Genomic DNA, 16300 nt, shown 5'->3' on the forward strand with positions numbered 1-16300 from the left:
GCTGCCTACTCCAGCCCCTAAGTGCCAGTTTGCCATCTGTAAAATGGGCAGAGCCCTTCTGCCAGGTAGTTGGAAGGGTCAGAGAAAATATTTGGAAAGGGCCCAGGCACTGATTGAGGCATTCAGTAAATTTCTGTTCCCTCCTGTTGTGCTCGTTGAGAAGAAAGGTGTATGTGTACCCAAAGGCCCGGCCATTCCTAAGAAATATTTCAGTCCCTATGGGATATTCAGCCGTGGCGTAGCGTGCGCCACAGTGCCCGTGGTTCTTGACGCAATCTTGGGAATGATAAAGGGCGCTTTGTCTTGGCTGCTGGGGGAGCACAAGGGGAAGGGGGAAAAGAAGACTCTGAGGCTGGTGCTGAGCAGAATCCTTAATTAGGGATTGTTACCCTTGCTATTGATGATAAGTGACTTAATGCACGACTAGACTTTGGAAGGGGAGGGAGCCTTGGAAAGGCCTCTGGGAAACGTTTAGCTATTGTTATGAGATCACTTAGTGAGTAACCTGCCTGAGGTCACCCAGCTAGGAAGTGCCAGGATTTGAATCCTGGTCTGTCTTGATTCCAAAGCCCCCACTCCTCCTGTTACCCTGTTCTCCACTCTGATGTCCGGTGACGTCGGCTCTCATTCCACTGGCCCCAAACGCCTCTTGATCCCGGGACTCCTCTGCTGTGTCCTGCCCCCGCTTTGTAAGACAGGCGTGGAGTTCCTCAGAATTAGGGAGTCTTCCCCAGGGTACGGGCTCAGGGTGGGAAGCGCTGGCTGCTGACGTTTGCAGGCATGTAAAGCATGAGCGAAACTGTGGCCGCTGGGAGCTTAAAAGTGGATCGCCCTCAACGGAGAGGGAGCCCCGACGGCTGGCTTTTTAACGCATGCTGTATTTATCTTGGGCTTGGAAACATGCATTGAGGAGTTCTGTCCTGAGACTGGGGTTGGAGAGGAGATGGAGCGTTTGCCATCATAAATCTTGTGTCTCAATTGCGGTCCATTACCAGACTTCCTCCAGCATGACAGCATGTGTGGCCTGAGCTGGGGGCAGAGGTTTGGGGGACGTGTTCCCCTGGCAGTTCCTGGAGAAGCAAGAGGGCCGGCCCAGGCCTACCCGGCCCTCCCCGCTCAGCCGCACTCACCACCAACTTCATTGCAGCAACAGCAGCTCCAGGCGCAGCACCTCTCCCACGCCACGCACGGCCCCCCGGTGCAGCTGCCACCCCACCCGTCAGGCCTCCAGCCTCCAGGGATCCCCCCGGTGACGGGGAGCAGCTCAGGGCTGCTGGCGCTTGGTGCCCTGGGCAGCCAGGCCCACCTGTCGGTGAAGGACGAGAAGAACCACCATGAACTGGACCACAGAGGTGCGGCCCGGGGCGGGGATGGAGGGCAGAGTGCAGGGCTGGAGGCAGAGGTTTTGGAGGCCCCTCTGTGAACAGACACAGCAAATGCTGTCACTCTAGGACCAGGAGTTAGCAAAAGGCTTGGAGCCATCTATTAAGTTCCTGGTACACGGAAACCGGAGCCCCATCCCCCAGGCCACCCCCCAATCCCTGATGTGTACCTGCTCTTCTTTGCCCTGGAAGACATCTTGTCCTTTCTTTCTGGAATACCTTCCCATCTTCCTAGCCACACCCTGTCCACCCTCCAAGGGCCAGCTCCAGTCCCACCCCTGCAGGATGCCCTCCTGGCCAAGCTGAGGGTCTCTTTTCAAATTCCCATAAGAGTTCAAGAGTTGGGGGTCCCAAGACGGAGCCCTTTGTTACCGTTCTTCTGTTTCCTACCCTGGGAAGTGTTTTATCCTCACCAGGATCGTTAGTCCCCTGAGGACAGAGACCACGTTCTTTGAAAAAGATACCCAGTTGGCGCTCAAGTAAAGACTCATTAGGGAGACTGTCTTTAAGTAGAAGTGGTGGTGACACTGCTGTAGGGAGATGATTGGGAAGACTGGGAATGAGAACGTCCTCTACCCTTAACCCAGCCTGTCCTGCAAAGACCCCTGAAGCTGCGCCGAGAAGGGCCTTGGGAGGGGGCCTAGTTTGATCGGGAAAGGAGAGGGCCTGGCTTCCTAGCAGACCCTTTGCAGAGATTGCCACCTTGTGTGGTCTGCTCTTAGATACTATTTTTATAGCTTTATTGAGATCTAATCGACACATACTATCCTGTTTAAAGTGCACCACATGCTGGTTTGATTTGCCCTTAGATACTTACTGGGGCACATGGCCAATGCGTTATGAGCCGGCCCTGGGCACAGGGGGCTTGGAGTGTTACCATCCTGCCTGGGCCGGGGCCATGGGGCGGCGGTAGCAAGTCGTGGGAACCAGAGACTAAGTTTTTTTGCCTCTGCAATAGGATGGTCCTCCTGGCAGAGGAAGAGGGCCTCCCCACAACAGACAGGAGGATCAGGGAGCTAGTGCCTGGCTGGGCAAATAATCAGAGGCCTCAGCTTCCTGGGGCATCTTGGTAAAGAAACAGAGAAGAGTATTAATTAAAAAACAACACCGGGCTTCCCTGGTGGCGCAGTGGTTGAGAGTCCGCCTGCCGATGCAGGGGACACGGGTTCCTGCCCTGGTCCGGGAGGATCCCACATGCCGCGGAGCGGCTGGGCCCGTGAGCCATGGCCGCTGAGCCTGCGCGTCCAGAGCCTGTGCTCCGCAACGGGAGAGGCCACAACAGTGAGAGGCCCGCATACTGCAAAACAACACCACCACCACCACCACCAAAATACCACTCCGATAATTCCTTGAAAAAAAAAAAATAAATAACAATAATGTTCTCAACTCCCAGATCCTATGGCTATTCTGCATAGCACGGTCCTTCCCAAGTTTATGGCTTTAAAAACTGCTGACCAGTAATCTTGGTGCCCTTCTCCACATGTCAGGGAGAGCTAGGCCACAGATCCCCCCCTGCTGCCCCACTGGGGCCTGGTGGCTGAGTGAAGCATTGGAATTGGGGCGGTTAATTTCCAAACTGAGAGACGTCACCTAATGGCCCTACCTTGGCTGACCCGCGGTGACTCAGAGAGCCAGGCCGCTGCCCGTTTTAAAACCCGTGAACTAGCAAAGCATAAAAGCCAACCGGACGATACTGACCTTGCTTTCTTTTTTGTTTCTTTGTCTTGGGGGACCTGACCCTCCTCCTGTCCTGGCCTTCTGTCCCCAAAGAGAGAGAATCCAGCACGGTAAGTGCCAGTACTCTGGAACCTGTGGGGGGCGGGTGTTTGGGTGCTGGGGGAGGGTCAGCCCTAACCCTGTGTGGGCTCCTAGGAGGAGGGTGTTGTCCCCTGTTGAGTGACTTGCACTTGGGGAAGCCTTCATCTCTCCAGGCTTCAGGGCCATCATTTGTTAAATGAAGAGCTGGGCTAAGTGAGCTTTAACCAACCGCCTTTTGTATGAGAGGTGATTACTGGAGAGGTCAGCCAGCCAGCCAGCCCTGGGCCCTCCACGGGGGGGTTGTGGAGTCACAGGGCTGAACCCAGAGCTCGGGACCCTGGTGTCCCCCCCCTCGTTTGGGGCCGAGTGCCTCCCTGCCCCCCATATTGGCTGACCCCTGTATGATCCTATATCCTCCTCATTTCCTCCCGACACCTGAGGTTTCTCCCTGTTCTGGGCTTTAACTCGGTTTGAGAAAGTGCTAGCAAGCGAGAGTTAAGGGCAGGCTGCCTGCGTGTCTGTCAGCTCTGAGATTTGTTGTAAATCTTTCTGATGACACTGAGGCTCAGAGGTTCTGTTTCAAGTGAATAAGCCTTCTGAATAAGCACAGTGGAGTCTGGATAAAAAAAATCCTCCAGCGATTAACACAGCTATTTTATTCCTCATCGCCGTCCTTGTATCTGGGGCCATCTAATCTGTTAGGATGGCTTTGGTTATTACCTCGTGTTAAGTGGGACTTGGAAGGTCAGGCAGTTAACTAACCATCTAGACAGCAGCTTCCTTGGGCAGCTCCTCCATCCCGACCCACCTCCCCTTCCCAGCCCTCTACCCGGGCTGACTTTAAACCTCCCATTAGCGGCAGTGCTCACGTCCCCTCTCGACTTGCCTGTGTGCTCAGAAATCCAGGTCATTTGGGCCCAGGAATGGCTAGGTGCATAAGAAAGGAACAGCTGAAACTGTAAATCCATTTTGATTGCTTTAGTGTTGATCCCAGTAGGTGGCCTCGTTGGAGGGCTGGGCTGGACACCTCAAGGCTCGGTCTGGGCCCAGATTCCTGGGATGTTGGGAAGTCCTCTTGGCCTCTCTGAGCCTCAGTTTCTCTCTCCGTAACACGGCAATATTCCTGCCCAGCCAGCCTCTCCGCTTAGCTAGGAAGACCCCTCGCTCAGGACGGGACCCAGGATCCGGAGCTTACCTGCTTAACGGGGACCTGCCGCACAGAGAAGTGGGTGCTCCGCCCCTTCCCTGCCTTCACACATTCACATGCTCATCCTTGTCGCTGTTGACCCTGGCTTTGTGCCCCCATCTGTGAACGCTTTCTGCTAAAAGGAATCCATGGGGAACCCCTAAGAGCTGGGCTCTTCGCTCCACAGTGCTCACCGACATCCAGACTCAGGGCAGAGGGGCCATCCTTGGGCCACTGGAGAATTCCGTGGAAATGAATCGGGATGCCGCCCTGGGCCGGGAGGGGGTGTGGGGCGTCCCGGGGACAGGCAGTAGGGGCTCACATGTGTGCACGCGGCCGTGGTGTTGGAGGGAGTGTAGACAAACGTAATCAGCCCTTTGGAAACCAGGTTGTCAACAGATGAGGCCCCGGCAGGAAAGACAGGGCCGTGTCGGAGTGGGAGGGGGGCCGGCTGGATGGGCTGGAAGCTGTCCCAGAGGGGTTAGTCTGGAGTCCAATTAGAGGTAGCTCCATTCATATTTCCTTGCCTAGCTGAAGCAATAAAAAATACTTAGTTTTTTGGCCGCCTGCCAGTCAGAGGCGGGCTGGATCGATGCCGCTAAACGCCTGACAGGACTCTCCTCCGGTAGCAGCGAGGGTTTTCAGCCTGGCTGCAGGAGAAGAAAGAGCCTGCTGTTCTCTGAGCCGTGGCCCTGGTTGCGGGGAGAAACACGAGCAGCCGCGCGCCCCCCCTTTCCTCCCCGCCTGCCCACCCGAGGGCAGAGGGGCTGGGAGCGCTTCTGCTTAGCACGGGGTGGCCACCGTCAGAGGAACTGAAATGAAATGACGGCGATTTTTCTGCCGGCGCTTGCCCCGGCTAATTGAATCACGGCTGTGCGTGTATCGCCGCCGCGCCTGCCCGGCTGCGGGGAGGGTTGAGCTGCACTTCCATTATAACCTCCATATTTTCTTCAAGGCTTGATAACTCTGCCATTTTAATTTGCTTCAGGCAGAAGCTTGGCAGGGAAGGGCTGCCCAGAAACCGGCTTAGGGGAGGAAATAAAGTTCTGTGGCTGGTTCCCGCACCACTCCCCCCGCCACCCCACCCCGGAACACCGTCCCCAGCCTCTGGGGAAGTGGGGAGTCTTTCCACCTGCCTCTTGGTGCCCTTCTCCTCTGAGCAGACGTCTCTCTGGGTCCCCACGTGGCCTCGTCACACACCCCTGGGGATGGGGATGAAGTGGGCTTCGCCTTCCCTCCAGCTGGATTGTGAGCTCCTGGAGGGCAGGGACTGTGTCTTGTTCTTTCCTCCACGCCTGGCGTCCAGCCCCAGGCCTGATCCAGGGCAGGTGCCCTGAAGAGGGTGCTGAGCGAAGCGGGGACGGGGTCGCGTGGTCTCTTAGGAAGGGGCAAACCTCGGCAGCCCCCTAGAGGGGGTTGTGGTATTTTTCTCTTGGCACAGAGGTTTGCTGGCAGGTACCCCTGCCCGTAGCTCCTCCCTCCCTGCTCCCAGCCCATTCCTGGTTACCCATCACACCACCAGCCAGGGTCCTCCTCTGCAGGCAGCTCTCCCCTTCCAGCACCGCTCCGTCCCCGGGCCCACTGGCGGGTGCTTCTCCTGCCTCGCCTGTTGGCCCACCTTTCCTCTTCCCAGGCCTGAAATTCCAAACTCTCCTCGTCCTCACTTGCTTTGTAGTTGAAGGGAGAACTTGCTAAGTCTCTTCCAGGCCTGAAAAACTTGGGTTTCCTTCGTGTTGCCTGCTGCTGGGGGACCTTGGGCACGTTGCCCATTGTCTTGGGGCCCCTCCTTTCCTGTCATTACAAAGCGGGGGAGTCTACCTGTCCTCTGTACCTTTTCCTGTCTTAAGAGGGGAAAGGCTTCATGACATTGCATTTATCTGTTTCTTTATAACTCTGGTGTTTCTCTAAAGTTGTAGGAGGCCATGCTGTAGTTGTAGGGTGTTCGCACAAAATGCCCCATCGCCCACCTCCACTTAGGAGGCCTGTTGGCACCCCGGCGATCCCCGTCCCGGTCAGTCTCCCCGCTCCTGTTGGGTTCAGCAGATGAAGTATTGCACTTGGCCCCAGTTTGTCGGCTCAGATCCATCTTTCGAGACCCAGTGCAGATTGAGCTTATCCATTCTTTGAGCAAATATATGTGGCAGGCACAGATGGGTGGTGGGGGACACAGGCGTGACCCCCGCCCTCATGAGGCATACAGTCTCATAGGCCAGAGGCAAAGGGCCCGTGCTGGGTTAATTACCTAATGGCAGCTATAAAAGAGAATTGTCGTGCTCCCGGGGTCGCTCCCAGAGGAACCGAGTCTGGGGAGCTGGGAAGGCGTCCCTGGGGAACTTCCGATGGAGCTGAGACCTGCAGGATGCACACGACACCTCAGCAGACCTTCTGAGTCACTTAGCTATGTCAATATGTGCATGAAATGTTCATACTCACTCTCCTCCTTGCTTCCAGAATAACTCGGTGTCGCCCTCGGAAAGCCTGCGGGCCAGTGAGAAGCATCGGGGCTCTGCAGACTACAGCATGGAAGCCAAGAAGCGGAAAGCAGAGGAGAAGGACAGTTTGAGCCGATACGTATGTCTGAGAGCGCGGCGGGTTCCGCCGGGGTTTGGATTGGGTGGGCTGGGCTGGGGGAGACCCCATGGGGCCTGAGTCGTGGGAGAGTCAGGAAGAGGTGGGGGCAGGAGACGCTGCCGCACTGAGGAGGGCAGGTGGCCCGGGCAGGGGAAGCGTCCACAGACCGATGTCCCGTGAGCCTGCGGACCACGGCCAGGAGGCAGTGGACAGGGAAGTCATCCGGGCCTCCATGGGGCCTGGGGAGAGCTAGGGGTACCTCCCCCGATGGGCCAAAAACCCCCTGCTGCCATCACGGCCCCCTCAGAACCTCCGGTCTGCTCTGGGGACCGTTCCTGGCATCCCCACACTTCGACCCTACAGGTGGTCATGGTGTCTGCTCTGTGCCAGGCCGAGCAGGGCTGAGAGCTGGGGCAGAGGGCAGGGGGAGATGCGGTGTGGGACCTGGTGCCCTTGGGCCCGGCCCTCCGTGTTCAGCTACTTGGCTGTTCTGGGGCTTCAGACACGTTGCACAGCCAAAGCCTCAGCTGCGTTTCTGGGAGACAAGGCTAATCACCCCCCACCACACACACACACATACACACACACACACACACACACACACACGGTGATGGGAATGATGGAACGAGACCAGCGCACTCACTTGCAAATGGTGGTGGATATCAGGCCAGCTGGAGAGAGGTGTCTGGCTCCAGAGTGACATGTTAAAGCAGGCTTAGAAATATTATAACTGGGCAGGTGTTGGTGAGGCCGCCTGTGGGCGTGGGAGCAGAGTGACCGTGGGGCTGGGGTCTGGGCTAGCAAACAGCAAGGAGAAGAGGTCAGCTTTGGTAGGGCTGAGTGGGGAGAGCGTGGACTTTGGGGTTTGGCTGGGGTTCAGATCCTGGCTGGTGGAAGCAGGGGCGTGGTCTGGGCTCAGTCTGGGGTGGGCGTGGCCTCTCACTGGCTTCCCTCTCCGTGCAGGACAGTGACGGGGACAAGAGTGACGATCTGGTGGTGGATGTTTCCAATGAGGTAAGGGCCAGCCCAGGTCGCAGGGCGGCTGTCCCTGTGCAGGGTGGTTGGCGACTGCTCCTGTCCTGGGTGGGAGCTGTCGTGTCTCAGGTGTTGCACCGTTACCAGCAGCCCCAGCTGGGTGACGAGGCCTTTGGGGTTGGGGCATCCAGCTGGTCAGGAGGAGGAGGAGGGCAGGGCTTGGCTGCCTGGTGGCTGGGCATTCGTGCACACTGCTGGGTTCCTAGGCTGGGTCTCCAGAGACAGGCCCCTGAAGATCCCAGGGGAGGGCTGGCTCCCAGTCACCATGGTCCTCCAGATCAGCTCTGTTCTCCCCACCACCCCTGGGATCTTGGGGTTGTGAGCCCCCTGGGTCAGCCTTAGCGAGGGAGGGGGAGCTGGAAAGGACCTACCCAGGGCCAAGGCCCAGCTGCCCAGCTTGGAGTCCTGAACTTGTATTTGATCTTGGGCAGGTCACCTCCACCCACCCAGGCCTCAGTCTCCCCCCATCTGTGGGATGAAGGGGTCAGACTAGGTCATTAAAAACTCATTGTCCCCACTTGGGACCAGGCTCTTTTCCCATGCCCCGTGCCCACTCCATTCCCGTCCCCAGAGCAGAGAGACTCCAGACTCGTCACTGCTCAGCACATCCCCATGTCACTTGTGTTTTTAGGACCCAGCGACGCCCCGGGTCAGCCCGGCACACTCCCCTCCTGAAAACGGGCTGGACAAGGCCCGTGGCCTGAAGAAGGACGCTCCCACCAGCCCCGCCTCGGTGGCCTCCTCCAGCAGCACACCCTCCTCCAAGACCAAAGACCTTGGTCATGTATGTGGGGTCTGCCCCTGGCGCCGCAGAGGCTGGGAGAGGGTGGGGAACGTGGGGGCAGAGGGAAAGCGTTCTGGAAAAGGGTCTGGATCTGGAGTAGTGCTAAGTGGAAGGCAGAGGGCTGGAGTAGAAAGTACACGGATTGGGGCTTGGCCTGGGTTCAAATCCTGTCTTTACCACTTACAGGCTGAGCCCTGTGCTTGTTATTAGTTAACATTTCTAAGTCTTAGTTGCTGCATCTGTTAAATGGGAACAATTGCCACAGTCCCCGCCAAACAAGATTGGGCAAGAATTGAGGAGCTGTGGGGCAGAAGATTCAGAGCTGGGTCCAGCACTGGGCTTCATGTGGTGCCCAGCTCTTGGGAGAAAGGAATCTTCATGGCTTCCCTTGGTCTCTGCATCTACCCTCTTCAGAATGACAAATCCTCCACCCCTGGGCTCAAGTCCAACACACCAACCCCAAGGAACGATGCCCCAACTCCGGGCACCAGCACGACCCCGGGACTCCGGTCGATGCCGGGCAAGCCTCCAGGCATGGACCCGATAGGTATAATGGGTAGGCACGATGGGGCTGGGCTGACCATGTTTGAGGGGAGGGGCTCTGCCCCAGGCCAGGGCTGGAGCCTCACAGATGGGGGCCAGGGAGGGGGGTCAGAGTCAGGGCTCTCCCAGGGCCCGTCTCTGGGGGACTTGGTCAGGTTTGAGAAGAAGGTGAGTGCCTGGTGCTTCAACACCGATGTCAGGGCTTACTGGAGCCACTGTGCACTAGGTGTGTGGAAGGAGTTTCGGACAGGTCAGGACACCAATGATCTGTCTGCCTCTGCTGTTAGTTCTGTGAGGCTCTGAACAACCCCCTCCTCTGGGCCTCCAAGTCCTGCTCTATAAAAAGCGGTGGTCACGTCTTTCGGCTCGAACCTTCTTAGGCTGTGAAGATGGGGTTCTCTGGTAGGTGGGTTCAGTCCAGGAGGACTGCCTGGAGTAGGCAGCTTTAGAACACAGGAGGGATTGCTGCTGGGCAGGGAGGCAGCCTGGTGGCCTGAGCTTTGCCCTTGACGGAGGCGTGGGGCCCACTCCCCTTGGTGGCCTCTCCCAGCTGACGCCTGCCTCCTTGCAGCCTCGGCCCTGCGCACGCCCATCTCCATCACCAGCTCCTACGCTGCGCCCTTTGCCATGATGAGCCACCATGAGATGAACGGCTCCCTCACCAGCCCCAGCGCCTATGCCGGCCTCCACAACATCCCACCCCAGATGAGCGCGGCTGCCGCCGCTGCTGCCGCCGCCTATGGCCGATCGCCAATGGTGAGCTTTGGAGCTGTACGTAGACCTTTTGGCTCCTTTTTTGGGGGGACTGGGTAAGGAGCGGGGGAGTTAGAGGGGGTGAAGGTGGCCCTTCCTGCACACCAAAGGGGACCTGGGCCCAGCGACCAGGCAGCTAGCTGCCTTTGGGGTAGAGTGTTAATTAGGAATAAGAGTGGAACGCGCTTGAGGGTCAGCAGACCTGGGTCCCACCCCGCCTGCCCATCAGTTGCCATGTGACCTCACACAACACAGCCTCCCTGGGCTGCCCCTTTCCATCTGGGAAGTGGGGCTGACACCTCTTTCTGGGCTCTGTGGGGGTGGGCATCCCACGGTGAGTCAGGTGATTTCCACGAGGCAGGGACTTGGCAAACGGGGCAGCCCGTTATACCAAAATTTGTCTGCCGTTTATTGAGAGCAGTTCAGACTGGAGAGGTGGGTCCTCTTCCAGGAGACGGTTTTTCTCTTGATCTCCTGAACCCAGGTTGGCCTCCTCTCCACATGACAAGCCCCCTGGGACACCAGGGGAGGGAACAAAGTGAGGAGGGGCCCGCTCAGCCTTGCAGAGCAGGGAGAATGAGCTGGGGGAGGGAGCGGAAGATAACCGGTTCGGAGTTTGGGCTCTGGACCATCATCGTGTTCCTGCCATTGTCCTGGACGAGGCACTTGGCCCTCCTGGGCCCGTGCTCTCTCTGGAACAAGGGGCTGTGCTCTGCCCAGCTGTCTCGGGTTCTGAAGAGGCAGCGCCGTGCGGGTGGGACAGGAGGTGGTGGAGGGGGATGTATAGTGGGGGGACGTATGGCAGCACCCCGCACTAAGGGCTGGCCTGGCCTTGCCTTACAGGTTGGGTTTGACCCTCACCCCCCGATGCGGGCCACGGGCCTGCCCTCCAGCCTCGCCTCCATTCCTGGTGGAAAACCGTAAGCTTTGGCTATCTTCTGCTTCTTGGGGAGGGCGGGGGAGAGCACACCACCCACCCACCCATCCCCTGCCCTGGTGGACCTCCCCTGAGGGAGGGTGTCTGCCCCTCTCGGGGTACCCACAGGCCAGGTTGCAACCCCAGCAAAGCTGCCTGGCCGTGCTCCTGAACGGCCCCCAGGCTCCCTCTGAAAGGGGAACGAGACAGGGCTGGGGTGGAGGATGTGGTCCCTGGGCTCTGAGAGGGAAGGAACACTTCGGACACTGCGGTCTCTCAACCAAACGCTGTGGAGCTGCCCTGGCCTTGGGGGCTCCTGTGGGTTCTGCCCACAGCTGACACTTAATACAGCAGGCCGACCACACTGGCTCGGCCCTGGCTCTGATGTGCACCCTGGGACTCATTTGGAGGGTCGCAGACAGGTTTTCCTCCCTAATGCCACTGGCTCCTAGAGGAGGGGTGGCGTTCAAGCTGGGTCCTTTCTGGAGTCAGCGTGTTCGGGATTCTGTAGATGGTGGGGGAAGGGTGCTCCCTTCCCGCGGCCAGTTTGGGGTCAGCCACCTGGTTTGGAGCAAGGATCTGTAAGCGGGGGCAGAAGCCAAGGTTGGACTCTGCAGCAGTTTCCGGCCTGGTGGAGCCAGGCCAAGGAGGTTGGGGTTACCAGGTGCCCTCAGATCTGGAGAGAGGGGACACCTGGAGGCAAGGAGGCCAGGCAGGGGCGGGTGCCGGTCAAACTAGGCAGGAGCTGTACAAACTGTTATTAGAGGATTGGAGATGGCAGAAGTGTGGTTCTCCCCCTCCCAGAGCCTACTCTTTCCACGTGAGTGCTGACGGGCAGATGCAGCCCGTGCCCTTCCCCCACGATGCCCTGGCAGGCCCCGGCATCCCCAGGCACGCAAGGCAGATCAACACCCTCAGCCACGGGGAGGTGGTGTGTGCAGTGACCATCAGCAACCCCACGCGGCACGTCTACACAGGTGGCAAGGGCTGCGTGAAGATCTGGGACATCAGCCAGCCGGGCAGCAAGAGCCCCATCTCCCAGCTGGACTGCCTGGTGAGGATCCCAGAGCTGTGGGCATCCCTTCCACCTGGTCTAGGAGAGCGGGACAGCCTGGGTCGGGGGAGAGCCCCATCCCCCCGGCCAGGTGCAGCCCTGTATTGGCTGGGCGACTTTGGGCAAGTTGGCAAACCTCTCTGAGCCCCACTTTCGTCGTCTGTAAGGGGAGGTGATGCCGACCTCCAGGGGTCTGTGAAGAAGTGAGTGAAAGTTTGAAAGGGGGGTGAACGAGGAGTGAATGAGGAGCAGAGTCGGACTGGCAGCTGCCTTCGGTAAGGGCAGGAAGTGGGCAGAAGCGGCCAGGATGCTCAGTGTTGTGGACCCTCCTGGTCCCCAGGAGGGGAGGTGGGTGGTGCTGAACGCTGCCCCTTCCCCCTCCAGAACAGGGACAACTACATCCGCTCCTGCAAGCTGCTCCCCGACGGGCGCACGCTCATCGTGGGCGGCGAGGCCAGCACGCTCACCATCTGGGACCTGGCGTCACCCACGCCCCGCATCAAGGCCGAGCTGACATCCTCGGCTCCGGCCTGCTACGCCCTGGCCATCAGCCCCGACGCCAAAGTCTGCTTCTCCTGCTGTAGCGACGGGAACATTGCTGTGTGGGACCTGCACAACCAGACCCTAGTCAGGTTAGACACGGGAGGGAGCGGGGGTCCTTGTCCTCGGGAGGGCCTCGCTGGCTGTGCCTGGTATCTTTGCTGCGACTGGCCTGTCCGAGGTGCTGTGGGCTGGCTGGAACAGCGCGGGCGAGGGCACCCAGGTGAGAAAACAGCTTGTGCCAGATGCCTGGCATGGGTAGACGATGGAGGGCTCCTTGGCCCAGGAACTTGCACAAGGCTCTGGGGAGAAGGGGAGCTGGAGACACACAGAGAGGGCAGGAGAAGGAGAGGCGTTGAGACCAGAGTGGAGGAGCAGTACCTCTTGGTGGTTAAGTGTGGGGCCTCGGGAGCGAAGCTGCAGGGTTTCAATCTTGCCTCCGTGTGACCTTGTGCAAGTCGCTTAACCTCCGTGCCTCGGTTTCCCTTGCATGCAACGGGCGGAGAGAAGCCCCTTCCTTAGAGTCGGACCCCAGCGCCGAGCCCAGCATCAGCCCTCAGTGCAGTGTGGCCGTCTGTGTTAGTCATAGCGCCATGCAGCTGGTTTATGGCCTCAGCCGCGTGGTTCATACGGGGTGACAAGGATGGATCAAGAATGCAAATTGAGGAGGCATGGGGTGTCAGGCTAAGGGGGAGGGTTCCCTGTTACGTACCTGCTCTCCCAGAACTGCCCCTGCGGAAGACCCTTGAGCAGAGTAGGAGAGGGGCCCAGGCCTGGCTCTGCTGCAAGCTCCCCGGGGGGACGATGGACCTGTTTCCTGTTCTGCTCAGGCAGAGCTGGCCTGCCCCCTGGGATGGCTGTCCGCTTGGCATCGCTTCTTCCCCGGAGCTCACCCCCATCCCTGCCTGGCCTTCCTAGGCAGTTCCAGGGCCACACGGATGGGGCCAGCTGCATAGACATCTCCCACGACGGCACCAAGCTATGGACCGGAGGCCTGGACAACACCGTGCGCTCCTGGGACCTGCGGGAGGGCCGGCAGCTGCAGCAGCATGACTTCACCTCCCAGGTGTGCCCCCGAGACCCCCCCCTTCCCTCCATTGGAGCAGCGTGGGGCCTTTCCTCCCCAGGTCCCAGTGGCTGAGTCAGGGGACAAAGGGGCCCTCACACCTGGTCGTTGCAAATGGACCTGAGACCAACCTGAGCCATCTGGGAAGGCTTCCTGGAGGAAGTGGCAATGAAACAGAATCGACAAGGCTTTGGAGTTAGACACACTTGAGCCAACGGCTTGGATTTGATTCCCAGCTCCTCTGCCGTTGAGCACTTTGGCCTTGGTTTTCTTATGTGGGATGGGAGTAGTCATAGCTGCCCCATGGGCCTGGTGGGAGCACCTGAAATGGTCCCTCTGAAAGCCTTGGCTGTAAGCATGGCTCATAGAAAGCATTCTATAAGTGCCAGGTATTACTGGGTTCTGTTGTTTCATTACTTGTTTTAATATTTTAATCTTGCTATTCAAGACGTTAGTGTTTTATTGACTCACGTTTTTCTTAAGGAAAGGCAGAAGTCACTGAGGCAAGAGAGAATAACTGTGAGAGTGAAATATCTGTGCCACCTCTGAGTTTGCTCTGCCACTTACTTTCTAGAGTCAGCAACCTCTCTGGGCCTCAACTTCGTCACCTGTCAAATGGGGATGAAACATGAGATCCCGTTCCCCCGGGTTATCGGGCTTGGCTTTGCAAATGGCAGGTGGGGAGGTGCTGGGGGAAGGAGTGGTGGGACGCTGAGTTTTCAGGGTCCCAGAGCAGGGCCCTCGAGGACCCCCCCCCACCCCTGTGGCTCTGGAGGTTGCTGATCTCCTTATGCCCCTCCCCCGCAGATCTTCTCGCTGGGTTACTGCCCCACCGGGGAGTGGCTGGCCGTGGGCATGGAGAGCAGCAACGTGGAGGTGCTGCACCACAGCAAACCCGACAAGTACCAGCTGCACCTGCACGAGAGCTGCGTGCTATCCCTCAAGTTCGCCTACTGCGGTGAGCCTGGGGGAGTGGGAGCCCCGGGACGCCTGGCCTGCCCTCTGTGCATAGATGCGGCCCAAAGCTCAGAGAAGGGCCAGAGGCCCAAAGTGAGCACGGTCCCAGAACCAGGTCCCCTGACCCTGACCAATGCCCCCCATCTGGCATCCCCCCCTGCATCCTCGGATGCGGGTACTGCCACAGGGTACCAAGCACTTGTGAGACCAGGCCAGAGCCAGACCGTGCTGGCTTGGGGCAAAGGGACAGTACTCACAGCCCTGCCAGCAGTGCTTCCAGGTTGTGGTTCAGACCCCAGGCTTTGGTGGCCATAGCTCTGGATTGGAATATCTGCCGACCCACTTTTTTTTTATATATATAAATTTATTTTACTTTTTTAGAAATTTAGTTATTCCTTTTTGGCTGTGTTGGGTCTTCGTTGCTGCGCGCAGGCTTTCTCTAGTTGTAGCGAGTGGGGGCTGCTTTTTGTTGCGGTGGGTGGGCTTCTCATTGTGGTGGCTTCTCTTGTTGGAGAGCACGGCTGTAGGCGCGTGGGCTTCAGTAGTTGTGGCACGCGGACTCAATAGTTACGGCTGTGCAGCTCTGATGCGTCCCGTCCTCTCTAAACCCCGACCGGTCTTTCTGTGGACCAGAAATTGCAGGCACCCCACGTGGCTCTGGGAGCCCTGGGGCATTAACGCAGGCAGAGCCCTGGCACGCACCTGCAGCGATCCCCGCCTTCAGCTGGGTCTCCAGACACTCAGAGCTTTGTCATTCCTAGTACTTCCTGCCGTCTTCCAGTAGTAGAATCGAGATGGATCAGTCAACCTTAGTGGCTTTAAAAAGAATCTTTTGGGCAGTGTAATCCCTGTGATTAACTGCAGATCCTCCCTTTCTCCGTCCCAGCCTGCCCACCCCTCCCCTCGATTGCAGAGGAAGGCATTCTCTGGGTGTCGATGTTTGTGTTACTGTGTCTCGGTTACAAAATGCCTCTCACAAGTGAAGAGTTGGCCCAGCACTGGTTAGCGGTTCACACTGTGTTTCCATGGCAGCCAGCCATGTATGGGGCGGGTCTCACTTTAGAGGGCAGCAGCCCACAACCTGATGTTTCCTTTGCCTCCCGCCTGCAGGCAAGTGGTTTGTGAGCACTGGGAAAGATAACCTTCTCAACGCCTGGAGGACACCGTATGGAGCCAGCATATTCCAGGTACCACCCGCCATCCGAGCACCCCTCCTGATTCTGCCCAGAGTCAGGGCCCGTCCGCGGCGCTGGGGGCGGGGGTGGGGCAGGTAAACCAGAACTTTCCCCGGCCTCTTCCAGCCCCTGCCTGCCAGGGGTCCAGGATGGGTTCTGCAGAGGCAAGGGCTTGGACTTGGGCGCGTCAGTGGGCCATACACTCTGCTGCTAATGGCATCTGACCCCTCGGGGTGAGGGCTTTTAAGCAGGGGCTCTTGTAGGATTTCTAGAGCAAGGAGAAGTGAAAACAGGCTCTTGGCTTTGGCCTGCACGCTGAGCCCTCGCAGGAGGTGTGCTGGGCATGGGAGCAAACCGGGCAGCTTTTTTTCTGAGCAGTGTTGTCTGATATTCAAGTAAGTTCGTATTTCATCTCAACACTTCCAAGTAGGGAGAGAGGTGGGGCAGGAGAAAGATCCAGAAGGAGATGGGAGAGAAGGAAGAGGCTTTCTGTGAGTTTTCAAGACCTGGGGCCTGATGCTGCGCCCTCTCACTTGGTCACACAGACGCGCACACATACAGAGACATGCCCCCCCCCCAC

General features: G+C 58.5%; 1 protein-coding gene across 8 annotated transcripts in view; it reads left to right on the forward strand.

Annotated features, from left to right (window-relative positions):
* The window catches only part of TLE3 (TLE family member 3, transcriptional corepressor), a 47877-nt gene that overhangs the window by 28937 nt on the left and 2640 nt on the right, over positions 1-16300 (forward strand). For 2 of the 8 annotated variants that reach the window (XM_024747504.1, XM_024747508.1), the window contains 13 exons: positions 1148-1352; positions 3153-3169; positions 6778-6897; positions 7861-7911; positions 8564-8716; positions 9131-9272; positions 9831-10030; positions 10856-10932; positions 11733-11982; positions 12367-12614; positions 13441-13588; positions 14396-14546; positions 15656-15732. In XM_024747504.1, coding sequence (XP_024603272.1) covers positions 1148-1352; positions 3153-3169; positions 6778-6897; positions 7861-7911; positions 8564-8716; positions 9131-9272; positions 9831-10030; positions 10856-10932; positions 11733-11982; positions 12367-12614; positions 13441-13588; positions 14396-14546; positions 15656-15732 — 1839 coding nt within the window. Of the gene's footprint in view, positions 1-1147; positions 1353-3152; positions 3170-6777; positions 6898-7860; positions 7912-8563; positions 8717-9130; positions 9273-9830; positions 10031-10855; positions 10933-11732; positions 11983-12366; positions 12615-13440; positions 13589-14395; positions 14547-15655; positions 15733-16300 lie in introns of those variants that run through there. The other 6 variants (XM_024747507.1, XM_024747509.1, XM_024747506.1 and 3 more) reach the window with 5 other exon arrangements.

This window comes from Neophocaena asiaeorientalis, unplaced genomic scaffold (genome assembly GCF_003031525.2).
Source record: "Neophocaena asiaeorientalis asiaeorientalis breed wild unplaced genomic scaffold, Neophocaena_asiaeorientalis_V1.1 scaffold591, whole genome shotgun sequence".
Taxonomy (NCBI): Eukaryota; Metazoa; Chordata; class Mammalia; order Artiodactyla; family Phocoenidae; genus Neophocaena; species Neophocaena asiaeorientalis.